This window comes from Cotesia glomerata, linkage group LG10 (genome assembly GCF_020080835.1).
Source record: "Cotesia glomerata isolate CgM1 linkage group LG10, MPM_Cglom_v2.3, whole genome shotgun sequence".
NCBI lineage: Eukaryota > Metazoa > Arthropoda > Insecta > Hymenoptera > Braconidae > Cotesia > Cotesia glomerata.
In genome coordinates, this window is record NC_058167.1 from 8,254,316 (window position 1) to 8,275,975 (window position 21,660).

General features: G+C 29.9%; 3 protein-coding genes across 11 annotated transcripts in view; 1 reads left to right on the forward strand and 2 right to left on the reverse strand.

Annotated features, from left to right (window-relative positions):
* LOC123273186 (TLD domain-containing protein 2) overlaps positions 1 to 7,538 on the reverse strand; it is a 106,004-nt gene extending 98,466 nt beyond the window's left edge. For 2 of the 8 annotated variants that reach the window (XM_044740496.1, XM_044740495.1), the window contains exon 1: positions 6,772 to 7,538. In XM_044740496.1, coding sequence (XP_044596431.1) covers positions 6,772 to 6,791 — 20 coding nt within the window. In that variant the 5' untranslated portion in view covers positions 6,792 to 7,538. Of the gene's footprint in view, positions 1 to 83; positions 308 to 6,771 lie in introns of those variants that run through there. The other 6 variants (XM_044740489.1, XM_044740488.1, XM_044740487.1 and 3 more) reach the window with 4 other exon arrangements.
* A 4,271-nt stretch (positions 7,539 to 11,809) lies between these two features.
* On the forward strand, positions 11,810 to 15,222 carry LOC123273215 (2',5'-phosphodiesterase 12). Of its 2 annotated transcripts, XM_044740554.1 has the most exons (6): positions 11,810 to 12,074; positions 12,143 to 12,909; positions 14,028 to 14,317; positions 14,395 to 14,550; positions 14,646 to 14,766; positions 14,912 to 15,222. In XM_044740554.1, the coding sequence occupies exons 1-6, from the start codon at positions 12,040 to 12,042 to the stop codon at positions 15,190 to 15,192; spliced, it is 1,650 nt and encodes a 549-aa protein (XP_044596489.1). In that variant the 5' UTR covers positions 11,810 to 12,039; the 3' UTR covers positions 15,193 to 15,222. The 2 variants fall into 2 exon arrangements, with proteins under 2 accessions (XP_044596489.1, XP_044596488.1); XM_044740553.1 differs by having other exon boundaries at positions 11,811 to 12,909.
* Positions 15,223 to 15,440: 218 nt separating this feature from the next.
* LOC123273221 (RNA-binding protein 39) lies at positions 15,441 to 21,480 on the reverse strand. Its single transcript, XM_044740561.1, has 5 exons — positions 21,125 to 21,480; positions 19,210 to 19,271; positions 18,271 to 18,708; positions 17,092 to 17,913; positions 15,441 to 16,373 (listed from the first exon to the last, which is right to left on the reverse strand). The coding sequence occupies exons 1-5, from the start codon at positions 21,212 to 21,214 to the stop codon at positions 16,076 to 16,078; spliced, it is 1,710 nt and encodes a 569-aa protein (XP_044596496.1). The 5' UTR covers positions 21,215 to 21,480; the 3' UTR covers positions 15,441 to 16,075.
* Positions 21,481 to 21,660: the final 180 nt, after the last annotated feature.

The following is a 21,660-nucleotide window of genomic DNA, read 5'->3' on the forward strand; positions in this document are numbered from 1 at the left end:
AAAAATCCCCACACAAAAAAAAATATCAACTTGTCAAAAATTTCCTCAAGTCACCCCGAACTAAAAATCACCCCATATCTCACCTGTCGACGTAAAACCAAAACAAAGGTATTAAAAACTCGGTAAAAAAATCTACAATTCAATACAATAGAAAACAATACTCGTGGAATAAAATAGTCTAAAATATTCTAATAGAGGTTGAGCGCGAATAGATAAACAACAATAAAGTTGAATTTATCTTGGGGTGGTCAGCCCCCGGAATACCGTGAGTGCGATGATACTGTGAGAATTGTCGCGAGGTAACTGACGTTTGTTTGGAGCCCTCGGTGGTGATATTCCTCCCGTAGAAGCGCACACCTACACACCTACATTATAATTCTCGACACTACACCCCTCACCTCAACGGAGAACGAAAGCGCGCAACCCCCGAACGGTCAGAACGGCCTCATTCTGCCGCGCGTCGCTCCACCCTCACTTTGCTCCACCTTCGTGAATAACACTAGCTTCTACCTTCATCCCCATCCCTCTGGTCCTCACAGCTGATTCCTCTCTCTCTGCTCCACTAAGAAATAAGCGAACAAACTCGACTCGTTTGATGACACAAATGTGCGAAATCTATGCAGAGACAGAGCTATCTTTTTTCCTCCCTCTTTATCCTTTTATTTTTATTTTATTTATACTTTTATCTTCCGATAGAATCGCTTCACATAAATGCATTTTATTTTTCTATTCGTAAAGCACCTGCACACTCGCACTTTTTCCCGTTCTGTGTCCTGGATTTTATCTACAATGTATCAATCATTTTCTATTACTCCCACCCTGGACACCCTGACACACCGACACACCGACACTCTACCACCCCCTGCCCTTCCTTGACTTCCTCTGGCTCATTCTCCTCTAGTCTTATCCTCATGACCGGAAATTTTGTCTGACCTAGTTATGTCAGAGAATTAATTAAGCTCATCAATATCGATATGTATTTTTTTAATTTTCATTTTTACTTTTTTAATTTTGTAATGTTTGGTAACAACTTTTAATATCTTTTATTTTATTATTTAATTATAGTGTGGAAATTTTTTGTGGTATTAATTGTCTATTAGTAATTTTACATTGATTTTATTTAATTAAAAAAAAAAAAAAAAAACTTATATTTCATATTTAATGGAAATTTTTTTAATATGTTTTTTTATTAATATTTTAACGGAATAAAATTTATTATTGTTATAGAAAAAAATTTTTAAATAATTATTTTATTAAATAAATTAAAAAGATAATTTCATAAAAACAAAAATTCAATTAATAAATATGATTACATTGATTATATATTTTTAAAATATCTTTATAAATGAATCAACGTGTTTCAAAGTGAATTTCAGCAATATGAAGATAATAAATATGATCATGATTACATTACAATCGATCGCTCGGCGAATATTTTTACAGGAAAATAAATAAGCCTGTAAATTATCGGGAAAAAATAAGAATAAGAATAAAAATAAAATGAGAAATATTAAGTAGTGAGAGTTTGATAAAATTAATGAAGAAAAAAAAACGGTGAGAAATAGGGATAGTAACAGTATTGGTCGATCTTGCAAGGTCGCGTACTGTGTAATATCGACAGTCTTGAAGCGGCCTCTTCCTACACCCTACACCCCACACTACCCTCTCTTGTTCTGGAGTGCTATATACATCCACATTGAGAGGGAGGCCCGCCTCATAATGTATACACCTCCCGGTGGATCGAATAATTCATCCCTCTGTTCCTCGCGGGAATTGCAGAAAAACAGAGCAAGAATAAGCGAAAGTACCGATCATCAAATAGTAAAAAACTGTTAACTCGGTTAATAAACAGGTCTATTTATAATTTTTGCAGTTTATTCGCGGCGGGAGTAAAGTGATTACAGTCTTAAGGTGTATTTTTAAGTAATAAAATTATTAAAAAAAATTTTTTTAATTTTTCCAGTCGAAATTTAGAAAAAAAAACTATCACTGCAGTTTTTAAAAATATTTTTTGTTTTTTATTTATTACTCAAATTAAGATAAAAAATTATGTTCTAAATAAAAAAAAAATATTTTTTTTTTTGGTAAAAAAAAACCCAAAACTAAAAAAAAATAAATAAAGAAAATTAAAGAGGTGATTGTTTGGTATTTGTATTTTTAGTGATATGATGAAAAGTCTATTTGGAAGTATTAATAGAACACGATACTTGAGACACGCTCAGAAGCGATTAACCACGTGGATTACGTGACTGTTGATGAGATATCCGGATTTACGACACAACTGAGCCAAGAGAATTGCCAAAACAATCGTTGAGGGGAAGAATATTACAGAGCCTAATTAAGCCAAGAAATAATGTTTATCATCCAAAAACATTTCCCCTAGATCAATCACGTCGCTCATTACACCACTTATTAAGGAAGTTCGAGCGTAACTAATGAGTCAAAATAATGTTAAAATTTTTTTTTAATTTTAGTCTTCCTAATATTCGTCAAAATTCTTTATTGTAATTTAAAATAATTTAAACAATTTAATAATTGATGATTTTTACTTATTTAATAAAGTAAAGTAATAAAATGACTTTCGTATTTATTACTTGCCGGAATAAATACACAGATTTGGCAATAGTGCGCTTGATTATACCCATAATAGAGACGTGGATGAGTGTGTGAGTTAAACATTTCTCTCTCTGTAACTATACTTCTATCCTTTTCTTTTTTCTCAGCTGTTGACGCGATGTTGTCAAATCTTTATTCGAATAAATAGCTGACGGTAAACGAGTTACAAACATAAAATTTGACTTTAAATATTTCAAAAATTATATCGGTAATGTACTATTATTAAATTGTTTTTATATTTTGTAATAATTCAAGTTTCTTGTGTATAGTTTTTTATCCGTTAAAGTTGGGAGGTTAATATTGAAAAAAATAATTAAAGTCTCGACAAAAGTTTGTCCGCCATAAGAGCCCGTGTATAAGGAGATAAAATATGTGATTTTTAAAATTTAATATCTAAGTAACTAAACGGTGAATCTTTTTTAAATTTTGGGATTAGATAAATGACGTATTTATCTATACGTATACTTAATTTCAAAACTCAAAGTTGGAAATTATTTTTTACATTAGATTCGCTCGAACTTCCTTAACACGATACGATAAGACTAACCACCATGACTGGGTACAAACATTCATTTGAATCTTAGATTAAAATACAAGTCTATTAAACTCCTTACTGCTCTGTTATAATTTATAGTTAATTGTCATCTCAATGAAAAGGCAATAAATGATTGCGAATAAAAAGGATGTCAAGTGTTTGATAAGATAAAAAAAAAACCCAGCTAAATATTTAACTGTTTTATCACCTGAAACACATCACATAAATAGCTGAATCCACGAGGCAAGGAGAGGAGGCTACGAACCGCGATGGGCGATGGCAAATGCACTCTAATCTATGATCTGGTAAATGCCACCTGGTAATCTTCCTTTTTTTTTTTTTTTTTTTTTTTTTAATATGTAACTTAAATATCCGACGTGTCTTATCAAGGTTTGGTTATCCGTGATGACGGTTCGAGTATGAGAGGATTTTTAAATTTTAATTCTGTTGCTCAAATTTACATTTTATAAATTATTAAATAATTTATATTGCATTAATATTTTTTTATGTAATTAATATTCGGCTTTATTATTATTATTCGGATTTTTTAATAATAATAAATAAGAAAAAAGTTAATTATTATTGAGTTAAAAATAATTCTAATAAAAAATTTTAGGATAAAATAAATGATTAATTTTAATTAATTTCATTATAATCTATAAAAAGTACCAATAAAAATTTTTTTTTTTTTTTTCAAATTTCTACCTCAAATCTTCCAAAATAATTTTAAATAAAAATTAATACTCAAAATTAAATTAAAAGTATTTTTTTTTTCATACAAAAAATCTAAACTTAAAATTTTAGATCCGAAAAAACTGAATTTATGTTCACACATTATTTCCCGCCACCGGCAAATAAATATAAGAATATATTTTTATATTTATTTCCGTCCTCGAGGCTTTCAACACATTGACATCCCTTTCCTTCTCTATCAATCTACATAGATCACATCATACATCACATTGCATAACATAATATATACATTGATATACATATCTATCTATACCTTACGTCCCTCTTTAAAAGCTAACACTCAAATCAATAATCATTGAATTCTTCCCCTAGTTTCCATTTGTAACAGTTTCATGCCTTACTAACTTTGACAATTTATTCATAGGCGTATGCAATCGAATAACCACTTTTATATGAATTATTACTGCTACCATTACCATCATCAGTTAATAAACGATCATATTAATAAATCATCAACCAGGATTTCAATTAATCACAGACAAATTTTACCTCTCTGCTCGTTTAATTTCAAATTAAATATACAATATCTAACAGAAAAGTACATTATTCAAAATTAGCAATTAGTAATTGACATAAATATGAATAATAAATTAATTCGGGTCAACCAAATGTCCAACGTGAAATGAACAAAACCGACATAAATATAACGTGTAACCCAGTTAGAGACAATGTTGGAAGAAAGATGACAACCGCATGGACTAGTCCAACACTATTATATATAAATATACATTTCAATGGTATTAAATTCACATATGTATAACACAATTCATCACATATGCTGAATAAGGTGAGCGATACTCGGAATACGCTTACAGACTCGATAATGCATACGTGACATCTCAAACTCGGACTAAAACTAAAACTCTATAACTAAATCCACGATATTATATATTATAACAGAACATATACACTAACATAAATATAAAGGTATGCACGTTCGGAGACCGAACGTCTGCAACTAAATTAAACACTTGATGAAACTCATAACTCAAATAATTATTTATAACTTACATTGCGATTTGCGATACAGAGTGTGCATTGTTGTCAATAAAATTTATTGGTAAATCTTATCGGTTCGCCCAACAGGAAAAAGTAATGTTAATAAATTTATTTCATTAAATGATTAATTTATGTTATTTTTAAAATTTTTAATTTTTTAAAAACTTATCAATTATTTTTGTTTAATTAAATTTTCTTTTAACTTAAAAAATTTTATGAAAATTTAATTAGTTAACATTTGAAAATTTTTGTAATTTTTTTTATTGAAAAAATTATTGGAAAAAAAATTTCACGTGTACATGGAAAGAACAAGATGACACTGGATATCATCTCAAATTATACTGAGTGAAGAAAAAAATTTTAGATAGTAGCTGGTATAATCCAGATTAGAATGAATATAATCCAGATATCATGCGTTATAATCTGGATTTTTCTAGCTACTATCTGAAATTTTTTTTCACCATAGATATCACTGAGAGTAATCTGGGATGATATCCGTGTAGAAATTTGAAAAATTATCCATGCAATTTTTTTTTAAGTATTTTTTTATTTGTAATTTAATTATTGGAAACATTCAAAAATTGTTGAACGTCGGCTAATTTTAGTATCATAAAATTTCGGAGATTTGATAAAAAAATAACAAAGTCCTGCAATCAGCCCTCAGCCTCAGAGATTTGCCAGTAGTACAAATAATTACCCAGAATAATCAATAGCAGCTGTCTTACACATGTTTACATAAACAATCAATATCTTAATAACGTGTTGTCATGTCATAGACCGTGGTGGTATAATAATAAAGTTGATCTGGGTTTAGCTCATTCCGTTTAGACAGAGTGTATAGTAGCAGTCCACCATTAAAACCATTACCGCGTCGATTCCTCCAGTAACAGTGTATGCGAACGTGCATTGTATTGCACTGACAATAGCAATTGCACAAACCCATCGGGGATTTACCCGTGGTTGTTATACCTCTTGACGTTTCCCGCGCCAGAGAATGTGAAACTTCTCTTGACCTTGACCTGCGCACTCTCGCGACCGATAAAATGGATACAAAATCAATGCGAACAGCCGACCGACCAGATAGTGTGACGCACGTTGTTGTACTTGTCTATGTTATTTTTCACATAAATAATAATTATTATTATTATTCCTAGCGAGCGCTCCAATTCTTGATCTCCAACCCTAAACTTCAACTTCTATTTCAATGGTAAATCCTCGTCATAATTAATCTCAATGAAAGTAAGCTCTTTAATGAAAATTAAAAAGCTCACTCAACTACCAATCGTCAAATAAAAATTCACTTGGCAAATAATTAAGCTTATTAATTTAAAAAATCCAAATCAGTCGGCAAGGTCGGTGTCTAGAAATTATTTTCGCTCATAATTACACGTAATGTAATCTATTATGAAAACGCATCAGAATCCTGCCAAGAATAAAAAAATTAAATTTGAATATAAATGAAAATGCAAATTTAAAAATAAATAAATATAAAATAAAAAAAAAAAGTTTGTACTTGCATGTAGTGTAGAATTGAGTCTACTTAAATTTTCATTGCAACTTAAATAGGACAGCCGATTACAGTGATGATAAAAAGCCTGGCGTTTAACTGAAGACAAAATTCATAAGCGCATCAAGAGGGTCAAAGGACAACTGCTCATTTAACCACTACATGCCTTATAAACTACCGAGGACTGAGGACTGGAAACTTTAGCTAAAACTCTGGCTCAGAATTAATTACTAGGACCCAATATTTATTGTTATTGAATTCGCTATCGCTATCGCTAATTCTTACGGCTAAAAATTACATCTGATAACTCAGCGAGTAACAATACTTATATATGGTTAAAAATAAGGAAAAAAAAACTTACATTTTTCCTTGGTCAGCCATTCGTTTTCACTGGTGTTACTTTTGCCTTGTCCTCGTTCGCGTCGTCGCGTTCTTTGATGATGGTGATGTTGCTGCTGCCGATAATTATGATGATACTATACGGTTGATGTTGATACTGATGACGTTGATGACGATGGTGATACAGCTGACTGGTTATCAGATGACACAGGTGACTTGACTCGATATTTAGGCCGCTCAATTTTTATTATTTTAATTGCAATGCCAATAAAATAATAACGAGTATGATGAAGATGTTGGCGGTGATGATGAAAACACCGCGAAACTCAAACGTCACTTGATAACAAAGCCTGGCAAATGGAACACAGCATGTTACAAAGTTTACTGAGTACAGTCGACAACCGGTACACAGGTGACAGGAAACAGCGTGCACGGTTATTTACTCGTTATAATTATAAATATAAGTAGATCTATAACTATAGTTATTATTAGTAAGGTAGATCGTAGGCGATGGTGACAATTGTTAAATTATAAAATAAAATAAAATAAATATATAATTACAGTAGGCCTTGATTACTCGGACAATTTTTTAGGCGACAGGTTTATTTCATTTAGTTTGTATTTACTGATTTACTCGTTACTCGTTACACTAGCACATATGAGGACACTAGATCAATACTCGAGACGTGGGGGCAAGACTCGCTACGAGTCAACCCGAAAAAAATTTTTTATTTTTATTACTCTCTTATTATTTTTCTTCAAGTGTTGGTGTGTCTCATTGATTGTTGACGACAACGACGTCCTACGACCAGCACTAACGATTCTACAACCTCAAATATGGCCGAAATGTCATCTAACGGAGAAAACAAGAAATATTTTAGTGGCGCGAAAATTTTAATTTTAATTATTTAAAAATTTTAAGGGGAATCCATGAAAATAAATGACAATAAAGTTAGCCGACATATACAAATTTTTAGAATTTTTTTTATTGAAAAAATTATTAGAAAAAAATTAATTGAAAAAATTTCACATGTAGATACAGTCGTCGTCATTGATTTGTAACGGTTGGCAATGATTCGAGTAAAATAAAAAATTCTCAATTTGGACATCTCTCACTAAAAATTTCAATTAATAATATGTTTGGAAAATAAAAAAAATAAACAATATCAAATAACTATAGCTAAATATAAAGACATTTACTAAAATATTAGATCATATCATTATACAAAATTAAAATTGAAAAGGCCTAAAATTAGAAAATAGACCATTAAAGCAATTAAAATTTTTTAAAAATGGAAATATAAACAGAAGAAACAGAGGAAATTAAAAAAAAATGACAAACCTAAATTCAGACAATTCGAATAAAAGACATCAAGGTTATTTGACATATACACAAATGAACAACTCTGAATATAGAAAAGCTTTACAAATGAACATCTCTAATTATGGACAAGAAAATTCGGAAATCTCTCAATATGGACATCTCTCATTAAAGAAAATAAAAGAAAAAAAAAATACAATATTTATAAATTAAAAAATAAGTAATAGTTCAAAAAAATACGCTTTAACATAACACCAAACTAAAAAGTAAGAATACATTTTTCGGAAAATTTAAAATTAAGTTAAAGTGATTTAAAAAAAAAAAAAAAATCATTTTTATGTAAATAAGTGTGGGGATCAGATAAAAACAATTATTCAAGGATAATATACTTTGCACCAAGACATCTTCTTCGGAAAACTTTCCTGAAAAATTAATTTTTATTAATCATAGGTAATGTACGATTTTTTTATTTTTAGGTAGATTTTTTAGAAAGCTATCTATTGAACGGATCATTATGAATTCTATTATAGTATCACGTTAGTAGTCAAGAAAGAAAAGTTTGATATAAATAACCCTCGTCATTGACTCTAGTCATCAGCGATAAACGCAGCATCAACCGCGTACTCCTATGACCTGGACAATTTGAGCGACGACGAGATGGCGGGCGATTCGTCTCAATCATCAAATTCAGCGTATCATCAAAACGGATCATCGTGTACCGGCGTAATGGTAATTACAACCGCGCAATTAGCCGCGACTCTGGCACGTGCCGGTTCTGATACTTAATCGGCACTAACCCCTCAAAAATCTACCTAAAAATTAAAGAATCGTACATTACCTATAATTAATAAAAATTAATTTTTCAGCAAAGTTCTCCGAAGAAGATGTCTTGGTGCAGAGTATATTACCCTTGAATAAATGTTTTTTTTGCCCTCTGGGCGGAAAGTGGCAACTTTGGTCTCACTGCGCTAAACAAAGTTGCCGCTTTCCTCCTTCCTCGGACAAAAAAATATTATACAGCCCTTGGGAAGTAAAAAAGAAAACCTCAGATCACATGTAATTGTTGGCCGAGGCGAAGCCGAGGTCAATAAACATGTGATCAGGCTTTTCTTATTTTCCTTCCCAAGGGGTGTAATATACTATTATCTGATCCCCACACTTATATACATAAAAATGATTTTTTTTTTTTTTAATCACTTTAACTTAATTTTGAATTATCCAAAAAATTTAATCTTACTTTTTAGTTTAGTTATAGGTCAAAGCATGTTTTTTTGAACTATTACTTATTTTTTAATTTATAAATATTGTATTTTTTTTTCTTTTATTTTCTTTAATGAGAGATGTCCATATTGAGAGATTTCCGAATTTTCTTGTCCATAATTAGAGGTGTTCATTTGTAAAGCTTTTCTATATTCAGAGTTGTTCATTTGTGTATATGTCAAATAACCTTGATGTCTTTTATTCGAATTGTCTGAATTTAGGTTTGTCATTTTTTTTTAATTTCCTTTGTTTCTTCTGTTTATATTTCCATTTTTAAAAATTTTTAATTGCTTTAATGGTCTATTTTCTAATTTTAGGCCTTTTCAATTTTAATTTTGTATAATGATATGATCTAATATTTTAGTAAATGTCTTTATATTTAGCTATAGTTATTTGATATTGTTTATTTTTTTTATTTTCCAAACATATTATTAATTGAAATTTTTAGTGAGAGATGTCCAAATTGAGAATTTTTTATTTTACTCGAATCATTGCCAACCGTTACAAATCAATGACGACGACTGTAGTTTTAAAAATTATACGTGCAATTCTGTAAAAATATTTTTTTTGTTCTAACTTAATTAATAAAAAAAAATCAAAAATTGTTGAACGTCGGTTAATTTTATAATAGTTGAAAATAAAGTTAGCTGACATCTAAAAATTTTTATGGTTTTTTTTATTTATTTATTTATTTATTTATTTAACAGTACATTGAACCCTACAGCAATGCCAATGATTGGGTTCCATAGAAAAAGAAATGAATATAACAATTGTTTTATTATCGTAAAGCTTAAATATAAAATTAATAGTAGTAAGTCTATGCTTTATCTGATAAATTGATCATATATTATTTGATAGTAATTAACAATTAGATAGGATGCACTAAGTCAGTGTTCAATTGAGGAACAAAGTTTTGCAAGAGAGCCAACATTATTTATCGTGTGGATGTCAAGGCTGTTATCAATTTTATAAAACAAGTTAAAAGCATACATTAAACGATAAATAGGAGCAGATGCAGCGAAGTTAGTACTCGTTAGTGGAAGTTGAAAGGGAACATTACTTCTCCAGGTCGGAGTTCTGAAAGTAATTGATTCTAGAAGTCTCGGACAATCAACCTTGCCCTGTATCAGTCGCGTCAAGAAAATTTTTATTAAAAAATTATTACAAAAAAGCAAAAAAAAAATTTTTTTATTTGTTAGAAACTTCAAAAATTATAAATGCAATTTTTTAAAAATATTTTTTAGTTATAATTTAATAAATTAAGTAAAATAAAAAAATCAAAAATGTCGGCTAACTTTATTAATATGGAGAATCCATGTGAAATTTTGAAAAAATAATTTTTTTTTTTTAGATAATCTGAAAATATAGTATATTGAGCATGAAAATTAAGCTAGCCGACATCTAAAAATTTTTAGAATTTTTTTTTATTGAAAAAATTATTATGAAAAAAATAAAAAAAAATTTCATTTGTAAAAAACTTGAAAAAACTAAAAAAGTGCAATTTTTAAAAAATATTTTTTTGTTCTAATTGAATTATTGAATAAAAATCAAAAAATTAAAAACGTCGGCTAACTTTAGTATTATACATTGAGCTTGTACTGACGAGAGAAAAATATAAAATCTCGAATATTGACGGTTATAGCTAATATAATGAAGCGGGCCGGAATGCGTATTGTAGTGCGTATTATAACTTTAAACGCGATTATCTCGAAACTGTATTTTGAAAAACTGCTTGTGTTGTAACTCAAAAAGTTATTGACCGATTTGTTTGAAATTTGGTGAAGCCTTTCTCTATATTACTATCGGAAGAATAAACTTAAAATTTCAAATATTTTGCGTTGATAAAATATTTTTTTATGGTCAAAAATGTCAAATAAATAGCCCCAAATTCTGACTTTTTTTTCAAAGGATTATTTTATATTGAATTTTATACTTTTTTTTTTTAATTTTAAAGGTTTATCCTCTCCGTTAATATGTTCTAAAAATAAAACACTAATTTTTTTTTTTTTCAAATCAACGGTTAATGATAAATAGAACAGGTTAGTGATAAATAGAGCAGTTTAGGACTTCGCGTCAGAGGCAGCAAACAAAAAATTATCCTGAGCCGCTATTTTGAAAAGAAAAAAAAAAATTACTTTTGTACTCTAAAAAGCTTTAATAAAGCTGTGTTAAAGTTTAAAACCAATAAAATTATTTTATCACCTTTAAAAATATTTTTAAAAAATGACCGATTTCAAGGCTTTTTCATGAACTTCCCCCCGTAAAACTTTAAATTTTTATAATAAAAAAAGTTATTAAAATTTTATTTTAAAAATAAAAATATCTTTTTAAAAATCTTGTTTGTAAATTTAAAATTTTTTTATTAAAAATTTTTTAAATATTGAAATTTAGTTTTAATTCCCACCACTAGCAGCGCGCACTTCAAATTTCTAATTTCACGTGTAGTAACTTCTAACCTTCCACATAAATAAACACAAAAAATATGTTACTGATAAAATATAAATTTTTTAATATACAGATAAATAAAATATAGATAAATAGATAAATATAGATTAATAGATAAAACTATGCAAGTGTTGAACCGCTGTGTAAATATTAACAACCAATTAAATTTTCCAATCTTGATCAACATAAAAACTTTATTTGTGCGACAACTGTCTACAAAAGGTGTAGTGGGTCCAGGCAACACCAAAACTTTTTACAAAATGCATGAAGCTTACATTCGTTACACCTCCGGAACCGAAGTATTCGACTTTACGTTTCGCTTCTCAAGACCAGATCTAAATATTGACAAGCAGTTGAATTTTTCCAGAAAAGTTTCTGAGAACGTCGAGACTTTTCTCCACAGAGTCAGCAGCAACGTCATCAAACAAATGACCACCAAGGCCAAGAGGAAGGCAAAAAAAGCTAAAGTGGCTCCTGGGGAAGAAGAAATAAAAGTGGACCATGTCAAGGAAGGGAATATTTACTTGTCAAAAGGTGACAACAAAATTAATTTAGACGAACCTTGCAGTAATTTTCTTACAGATCCGTCGGAGCTGAAGCTGGTTGTCTTCGATCAGAAATACGATGTCAAGCTCAACGCGCCCTGGATAATCAAGATGAAGCTGCCTTCGTGTTTGCTGGCGAATTTTCCAGTTTACCCAAGTGAGTTCGAGTCAATGTACGTGGACAGAGGCTTGTCAGTTTTCACGTGGCACAAATCAGTGTACGATGAAAAAATGAAGCTGTCATGGAAGTTCATCGGAGAAGGCTTTCTGTACAAACCTAGTGCTGAAGATATAGGCTCCAAGCTGAAACTCAAATGTCTGCCTCGCAATGACCGGCTTGAAGGGTCAGAAACTGAAGTTGACTCGGATACTCTTGTCGAAGCTGGTCCTGGAGAGTGTCCGTTTGAAACACGACACAAGTTCACCAGCAATAAATTGTCTGGAGATTCTTTCAGGGTTACTTCTTACAATCTTTTAGCTGATACGTACGCGGATTCGGAGTACTCAAGGGCTGTTTTGTTTCCTTATTGCCCACCTTATGCTCTGAATATTGATTACCGCAAGCTTTTAATTATCAAAGAGTTGATAGGTAATTCATTTATTTTATTTTTTAAACAATACACTGAACCCTACATCAAAGCCAATAAGCGGGTTCTATTAGAAAAAAAAATAACAGTTACATAATGTTTGAAAATAGTGCTTATAAGTAATAGTAATAGTAATAAGTCCATAATTGAAGAATAATATATAATAATTAATGATACACTGAAAAAAAAATACAAGTCGTATCGCAATACGTTTAACAACCGGTCCTTATGATTGCAGTTTTATATTTCTCTTCTAGACAAAGAAGAATTTTGAAATAAAAAAACGCGCTGGTACGTAATAGATTTCTAATCATCTATTTCGTAGCAGAGCGTTTTTTTCAAAATTTTCATTTGATTAGAAGAAAAACATAAAACTACAATAGCTTCATAATCATGAGTGCTATAAGGATAGTACCATTTATTGCAGTGAGAATCCGCTGTTATTAAGCGTATAGCTTATACGGTAATCGGAAAAAATAGACCCGAAAAAAAATCTTAAAATTATGAAAAATTCATATTATTTCATTAAAATTATTATAAAATAAAAATTACAATAATAATAATTTAATAAATCTGAAATAATATGAATTTTTCATAACTTCTAAAATTTTTTCCAGGTCTATTTTCTTCGGTTTATTTTTTCCGGGATTCAGCTTATACAAATGGTGCATTTAACATGGGTATAAGCTATACGCTTAAACGTATTGCGATAGGACTTATACTTTTTTTTCAGCGTAATGAAAATTAAATTAGCAGACATCTAAAAATTTTTTTAATTGAAAAAATTATTACAAAATTTAATTTTTAAAAAATTTGAAAAACTGTAAGTGCAATTGAAAAAAAATATTTTTTAATTCTAATTTAATAAAATGAAGCAAAATCAAAAAATTAAAATCGTCGGCTCTCTAGTATTATTTAATGATATTGAAATTAGCAATCTGACAATTTTTTTAACAAATTAATTGTAATAAAACAAAATATTTTTTTTAATTCTCACTTTTAATTTTTTTTAATTTCTTTATGTGAAATTTTTTTCATAATAATTTAATTGTTATATAAATCTAAAAAATTGTAATGAATTTTAGTTTATTAAAATTTAAATATTAATTTTTTTTTGCAGGATATAATTCAGATATAATGTGTCTTCAAGAAGTAGACAAAAAAATCTACGATAATGATTTCCTGCCATCTCTGTCATCGGTGAATTTTGACGGAGTTTTCAATGCCAAGGGAACGACTAGTGAGGGACAGGCTACTTTGTATGACACCAAAAGATTCGAAATGTTGAGTTATAAAGGAATTTCAATGGCTGATGGCATAGAAAAGAATTTAATTTTTAAAAAGACTTGGGATAAAATAACTAATGAAAATGCGCGAGTGAGATTCAAGGATCGAAGTACCTCAGTGTTGGTAAGGAATTTTTTTCTTGGTCTATTTCATGACTCTTATTAAAATCTAAGTATTGATGACCGAAAATTATTACTCAGATAGTCACATTGAGATCTCGGGATAATCCTAAAGAAATTCTGGTGGTGGGAAACACCCATCTTTACTTCCATCCAGACGCAGATCACATTAGATTACTGCAGGCTTACTTCGCCTTGACTTCGTGCCAAGCCACTGCAGATGAAATTCGCCAGCAGGTATAGTATAAATTATCTGGAAGAAATTCACCCATTGTTAGTGGTTATATAAAGCTCATATCAGTATTTTATTTAAAATAAAAAATTTATATCAGTATCCCGAGCACAATGTGACCATAATGCTCTGCGGGGACTTCAATAGCACTCCCGTTGATGGAGTTTACGAGTTTATAACGAAAAACGCTATACCAGAAACTCACAAAGATTGGACTTCAAGTAAGATTATTAATTTATAAAAATATTAATCTTAAAAATTTATAATAAAATATTTTAACAAATTATCAAAAAAATTCAATTTTTTTTTGATAAAATTTTAAATTATTGAAAGTAAAAGTATTAAAATAAAATTAAAAAATTTCAGATTCTGAACAGATAGTAGAAAACGTCTCAATTTCTCACGATTTGGCTCTGAAAAGCGCTTGTGGAACTCCGGAGTACACAAACTTCACAGTAGAATTCGCAGATTGTTTAGATTACATTTTCTACGAGACAAATAAATTGGAAGTGAGCCAAGTAATTCCCATGCCAAGTAAAGAAGAACTTTTATTAAACCAAGCAATTCCATCCGTAGTATTTCCCAGTGACCACATTGCTATTTGTGCCGATTTAAAGTGGCATTCACCATCATCGTCTGTATCATAATAATAATAAAAATACTTATAAATAATGTAATGATAATATATTTAATAACTTTTTTATCTGTCTTTTAGAAACAGTACCTAAAAAGATTAGTATGAAAATTAATAAATACATTTGTAAATTTTATTTGTCCATCGTTGATAATTGCATTTAATGTGGTTTATAATTATAATAATTGAGTTTACATCCACTTGAATTTTTAATTAAATATAAGAAGTTAAAATACAATGTAATCAACGTGTACTCTCTTCTTGTTAAACTAATTCGAATTAATTTACATATCTTATTTACAAACCATTCGTTCTTTTAGATTTAATTTTCGATTGTAATGGAGACTGCTTATAAATGTCGCGTGTTTTTATTTCATTGATTAATTCAATAATATTGATAATAATAAATAACAATAAAAAATAAAAAAGAAAAAAACAAAATTTGATTATCGTCAAACTTAAGTAGATAAAAAAAAAACATTAAATCTCCATTACTTGTTAATATAGATGAAAAAAAAAAATATATATATATTAACTTTTTTTTAATGATTTAGTATATTAAAAAAAATATAACGCGTTTTTTTAATAATGAAAAGCTAATTGTACGAAATTAGTTAAAAGTTTATCTAAATACACTTACGCATTATCGATAAAAATAATGATTAATATTAATAATTAATAATTACATACTGATAACATTTGATAATCATACTGACCCGGTGCGTACCAAATCAACTATCGCAATTAAATATCTTTTAAAGATAATTCATGTGAACGATTAAGATTCACAGTCAAGAGGACAGTAATTTAAGGAAAATCATAAAATAAAAGAAAAGAATATCAATTATAATATAAAACAGTGCCTAAAAAGGCATTTAAAGAATTTAAGCTCCAAATTAAATGCCTCTTCTCGGCGCGCTAGGGGTCAGCAGCTGAATCGCTGTCATTGCGTCGGGGAACAATGAATGGTAGTTTATGAGAGGCACGTAAGCAGCGGTTATGACTCGCCCGGCGAACCATCGCCCGTGGAGAGAATTAACTGCTGCGACTGCTGTGGCGATTGACGGACATTTTACGTAGACATTGCCTTGAGGTGAGGCCTGGTCCAGGTACACATGAAATACTCCTCCGTGTTTATTACACTCTTCTATCACGTCGTCGCGAATTTCTCGCGCCCAATTTGGATTTGACTCACTGTAAAATAAAATTTTTTTATTAGGATTTATTTTTTATTAGTAAAAATTAAATTGAAAAATGTTTTAAAATGTCACGTTATCATCGTTCGTAGATAAGATAATTAAAACGATTAGTAGATAGTAACGTAGTTTTATTTTGCATAGTTGTCCCCCTAGCATGATATGGCGTTTCATCATACCAGGTTTTTTTTAACATGCTAATTATGAATGAAAATTAATTTAGCATATATTTGATAATTTTATAACAAATAAATTATGGCAAAAAAAATTGACTTGTAAAAATTTTTTAAAATTAAAAATGCAATTTTTTGGAACAAATTTTTTTGTTAAATCAAATTAAAAAATTGTAAAGTGACAGCTAACTTTAATTTCATTAATTATGATATTAAAAAATTATTAAAAACCATTATATATACATATTTTTTTTTAATTTGGAAAAAATACTCTTGTAGATTTTTTTTATTTTCTACTTGAGTGTATTTTCCATAAAAAAAATTTTTTTCTAATTTTAATTTTTTAAAGTTAGAAATCACTTGACCATTTTTTAATTTTTTTTTTTAACAAACAAATTTTTTCTAAAAAATTATTAAAGAAAAGTTTTTTTCTCATTTTTTTTTGCCATAATTTATTTGTTAAAAAAATTATTAAATATCTGCTCAATTAATTTTTATTCTTCTAGCTTTCAATAAAAATAAATAAAAAAAAAAAAAACTTACTTTTGTGGATCGAACATATTAGAGAGCATGAAACACTGGGTAGCAATAGGCGGAGCTGGTTGCTGAGCCGGCTGAGGAGCAGCAAGTGTCGGAGCCATATTCAACGCATTAGCAGCAGCTGGTGGTATCTCTAACCCGGTTCCTTCAGCTAACTTAAACATCAATTGCAGCCTTCCAGTGGCACCAAGGTCAATGCCACTGCGATCAAGTTCATCAGTATCGAGAAGGGAGTTTCCTTGCATAAGGTCAGTCCTTTCCGTGACATTACCAACTTTCATCGGTCTGCCAGCCAGCTCGAACCCGTTCAGCTGCTCAAGTGCTTTTTTGGCGTCGTCAGAGTTTCTAAATGTCAAAAAGCCGTAGCCTTTGCTGCGACCAGTTTCAGGATCCATGATCAACTGGATGTTGTCAATTTTGCCAAATGGCTCGAAGATACCGCGGAGCATGTCTTCGGTGATATTGAAATGCAGCGAGCCAACGTAGAGTCTCATAGGCCCGGTTTGTCCTTTAGGCATTAAATTTGGCATTGAATTGCCCATGCGATTTTTTTCGGCTTGTGTGTGCTGTACGACAATGGGAACTCCCAAAAGCTTTTGACCAGACAACCCGAGAGCCAGAGTTACACTCTCTGGATCTTTGAATTCTACATAAGCGATACCTTTGAACCGCCGGGTCTTGTTACACGTGATCAATCGAACGTCCTGGACTTTCCCGACGCTCGAGAAGAATTCTTCCAGATCACGCGCTCTAATACGTTGGCTCAACTGCATACAGAACACTGTACGTGCATCGCGTTCTTCTGGAGTCAACTCATCATTTCGTCTGATGAAAAAAAAAATTTATTTTAATTAATATCAAATCCAAAATTTTATTAAAAAAAATTTTTTAAATCACATTAAAATAAATTAAATTAAGATAAATTTTAAAAATAAAATTAAAATAAATTTAAAAAATAAAATTAAAATAAATTTAAAAAATTAAATTAAAATAAATTTAAAAAATTAAATTAAAATAAATTTAAAAAATTAAATTAAAATAAATTTAAAAAATTAAATTAAAATAAATTTAAAAAATTAAATTAAAATAAATTTAAAAAATTAAATTAAAATAAATTTGAAAAATTGAATTAAATTAAATTAAAAAAATTAAATTAAAAAACTAAATAAAAAAAATACTTACAATCCCAAAGGACTGACACCTTTTCCAAAAGGCCGAGCTCTAGGCAATGTAAGTGGCGTCAAGGACCTTTTCCTTCTGCGATCTCGCGCATCTCTGTCCCGGCGATCACGATCACGATCTCGTTCGCGGTCTTTTTCCTTATCCTTCTCCTTATCTTTATCCTTATCATCGAGATCCCGATCCTTCTTGTCCTTAGACCTGGACCTGCGTTTCCTGTCTCTGTCACGATCACGCTCGCGGTCTCTTTCTCGCTCCTTCTCCCGCTCACGTTCTCGTTCTCGTTCGCGCTCTCTGTCCCTGTCTCTGTCCCTGTCTCTGTCTCTGTCGCGGTCACGATCTCGGTCCCGGTCCTTGGTCCTGTCCCGATCTTTTTCTCGATCGCGGCGGTCTCGCCGGTCCCTCGATCGGGAGCGCGACCTCGATCTGTGTTTGTTTTTCCTGAAAAAATACAGCTAATTAGTATACCAGTAATACAGTTAAAAAAATTTAATATATATAAATATATAATTAGATTTTTTTTTTTTTTTTTTTTTTTTTTTTTTAATGGACTAAACTCCCAGCTGGTTTTATAAACTCATATCACTTCGAGTCCAGTCAGTTAACCGTGAGCCGGCTATTTTAAAATAACATAAGATCGGCCCATTTTTAAATACAAACTCGATACAAATTCGAGTTCATCGGCAATACTCACCATCACTTGGTAATACCGTTTGGAATTATCGAAATAAAGCGGCAATTACACTAACTGTACGGTGTCTATAACAAAGAGAATATAAACTTTCGAGTGACTGTCACGTCAAAACTTTTTTTTTTTTTGTCTTTTTATAAATTAAATTTTAAACGCGAGGACTTTTAAAAAATTGTTAGATCAAAATAAATTTTATCTTTAATTTTTTTTTTTTGAATAAATAAAAATAAAATAAACGAAAAAAAACTTACCGAGATGATGTTCTGCTTGACCCATTCTCCTTGGACCTGTCTTTGGATGAGGAGTCCTGCTCCTACGAACAGCAAACAGTTGAATGCCATACCGCCAGCCAAGTTGGCAGGGACGCGCGAACAAGGGGACAAAAAGCAAATCAATTCAAGTTAGTTATTTAAATCAAATATAAATGTATAACTTTAATTAAACTGGTAATATTTTTTTTTCTTTCATCAAAATAAAGATTGATTTTTAATGACTGAAATATGTTTTGATAATTATCAAGACTTAAGACTCCTTAAGCCGTGAAAGAAAAAAACGCAGGTGACTTCTTAAATTAACGGACATGATAATAATAATAATAATAATAATATATATATATATATATATATATATATATATATATATATATATATATATATATATATATATATATATATATATATATATATATATATTTATAAAAATATATCTCTTAGTAGTACAGTTGTTTTGCGTGTTGTCGGGGAAGAGGAGCGGCAGATTACCCGTATCGTTTGCACGTTTGTATTTGCACCATGCAAAACCCGGCTAAAACTTACCAATCAATCTGTTTATTCGGGTATTAGGAAAGCATTGCAATCTTGGGTTGAGCATGCCTTGGTCTTAAACTACCAATGGCCAACCACACATCCTTTTTCTTCTGCAAAAGAGAGCCCTCGTCAAAGAACAGTAATATATATGTGTCTATGTAACTCCTGATGGATCCTAACTTTATTCCTACTCAATCTGACCCTGTCTCATACAAACTCGATCACTTGATTACTAATTCAATCATAAATAATATATAATATAATATATATTTTATTCCCTTACATACGTATTATCAAAAAGTTATCATCGACTTCCGCTCAACTCATTTTAAATATTTATTCTTTCAGATTTTTTTTTTAAGTCTTATCTCTCATCTGCAAATTGATAAAAAATTAATTATAAATTTTTAAGTTTATAAATCAAAAATAAACAAATTTATTTAATTAAACTTATGATTTTACTTCCAACGCTGCTTTAAAATTTAATAATGAACCTAGATTTTTTATAAATAAAAAATCCCAACCACCTTCGACCACCATGGAACAAAAATTCTCCGACTGTAAACAAAAAAATAAAAAAATTTTTTTATCAATTTATAGATTTAAGACTTTTTAAAAAATCTGATAAAAATCTAGTCACTTACTTCGAGCTCCGAGTATTATTATTATTAATAGCGATTTAATAGAAAAAAAAAACCCTTGAAAAATTGATAAATCCCTAAATAAAATTTATTCCAACGATTGTTACTTTTATGTGAACAATGTACAAGAAAAATAATTAAAAAAAAAAAAAGTAAGAATAAATAATGAAAGTGATGACTTGTCTTAGTACCTCGTTATTCAAGTGCAATCAAGGAACTCGTTGTAGAACATCGTACGAGCGCGAGGGTACATGTTACGTACCATCTATAAGTACAGAAAATGGAGGTATTGATCAATAGACAGCGACAGTGTGGATCGTTCTACTTTTATATTATTTTTTAGCATATATATAATAAATATAACAATAATCATCAAACAATTTATGATTACCACTATAATTACTACTACAATTATGACTATGATTATGATTGCCATTATCATTGATTAAATATTAAGATGGCGATGATGATAAAAAAAAACTTAACCCGGACCACGGGTTGGTAAATAAAAAAAAAAAAAATAATAATAATAATATATATAATATAAAATGAAATAACTTTGCACTGAGCGTGCGTACTAAGCATTACTATATAATGAATAATGTATTCAACAAAAGGAAAATAGAACGACTAGTACAATGTCGAGAGTGTAAATTGAGCAAAAAAAAAATGAATTAAAAATAAATAATAATATTAAATAAAAAATGAGATTATCTTACCCCTTTTCGATAGGGAGCCTCCAGCATCGCTTCGACGTCCAAGTCATCGGCCATTGTGCGACTTGGAGAACTTTCTGAAATGCCACGCATTAGCACTCGGCGATACTGCGTTATTTGTGACAAACTTTATCACGTACGACTCGATAATTATAATTATGGTTAATAATGTACTTTAAGATTAATTAATAGTTACGAGGCTGGCCCTTGCTGCTGATTAAATTCACTCTTGATTGCTGGGTGCTCGAGATTAGGCTTTTAATTTGTTATTTTGTGCTAGGACTCACCAGGGATCCACGCAGAGCGACCAAGAAAATGGCGCTTGGACAACTCGGACTCTCGCTCCCAATTTCTTTAAAGACCGAACTGAAGCGCCCTCTTTTTTTTAGTTTAGCTAGGAAGCGACGTCATTCCCCGCGGAATAAATGCACTAAGCTGACATCTTCCGGTCTTTTAATAATACAGAACATACTGAAGTTAGCCGATATCTAAAAATTTTTAGAATTTTTTTTATTGAAAAAATTATTAAAAAAAAAAAT

Bases quoted from the DNA above. Each gene is read 5' to 3' on its own strand.
- LOC123273215 (XM_044740553.1), top strand. From the start codon at position 11,898: ATGCAAGTGTTGAACCGCTGTGTAAATATTAACAACCAATTAAATTTT. The intron at 14,318-14,394 runs GTAAGGAATTTT...ATTATTACTCAG, and splicing joins ATCGAAGTACCTCAGTGTTG to ATAGTCACATTGAGATCTCG. The intron at 14,551-14,645 runs GTATAGTATAAA...AATTTATATCAG, and splicing joins CAGATGAAATTCGCCAGCAG to TATCCCGAGCACAATGTGAC.
- LOC123273221 (XM_044740561.1), bottom strand. From the start codon at position 21,214: ATGCGTGGCATTTCAGAAAGTTCTCCAAGTCGCACAATGGCCGATGAC. The intron at 18,709-19,209 runs GTAAGTTTTTTT...GTATTTTTTCAG, and splicing joins TCAAGCAGAACATCATCTCG to GAAAAACAAACACAGATCGA. The intron at 17,914-18,270 runs GTAAGTATTTTT...TTTTTTCATCAG, and splicing joins GGTGTCAGTCCTTTGGGATT to ACGAAATGATGAGTTGACTC.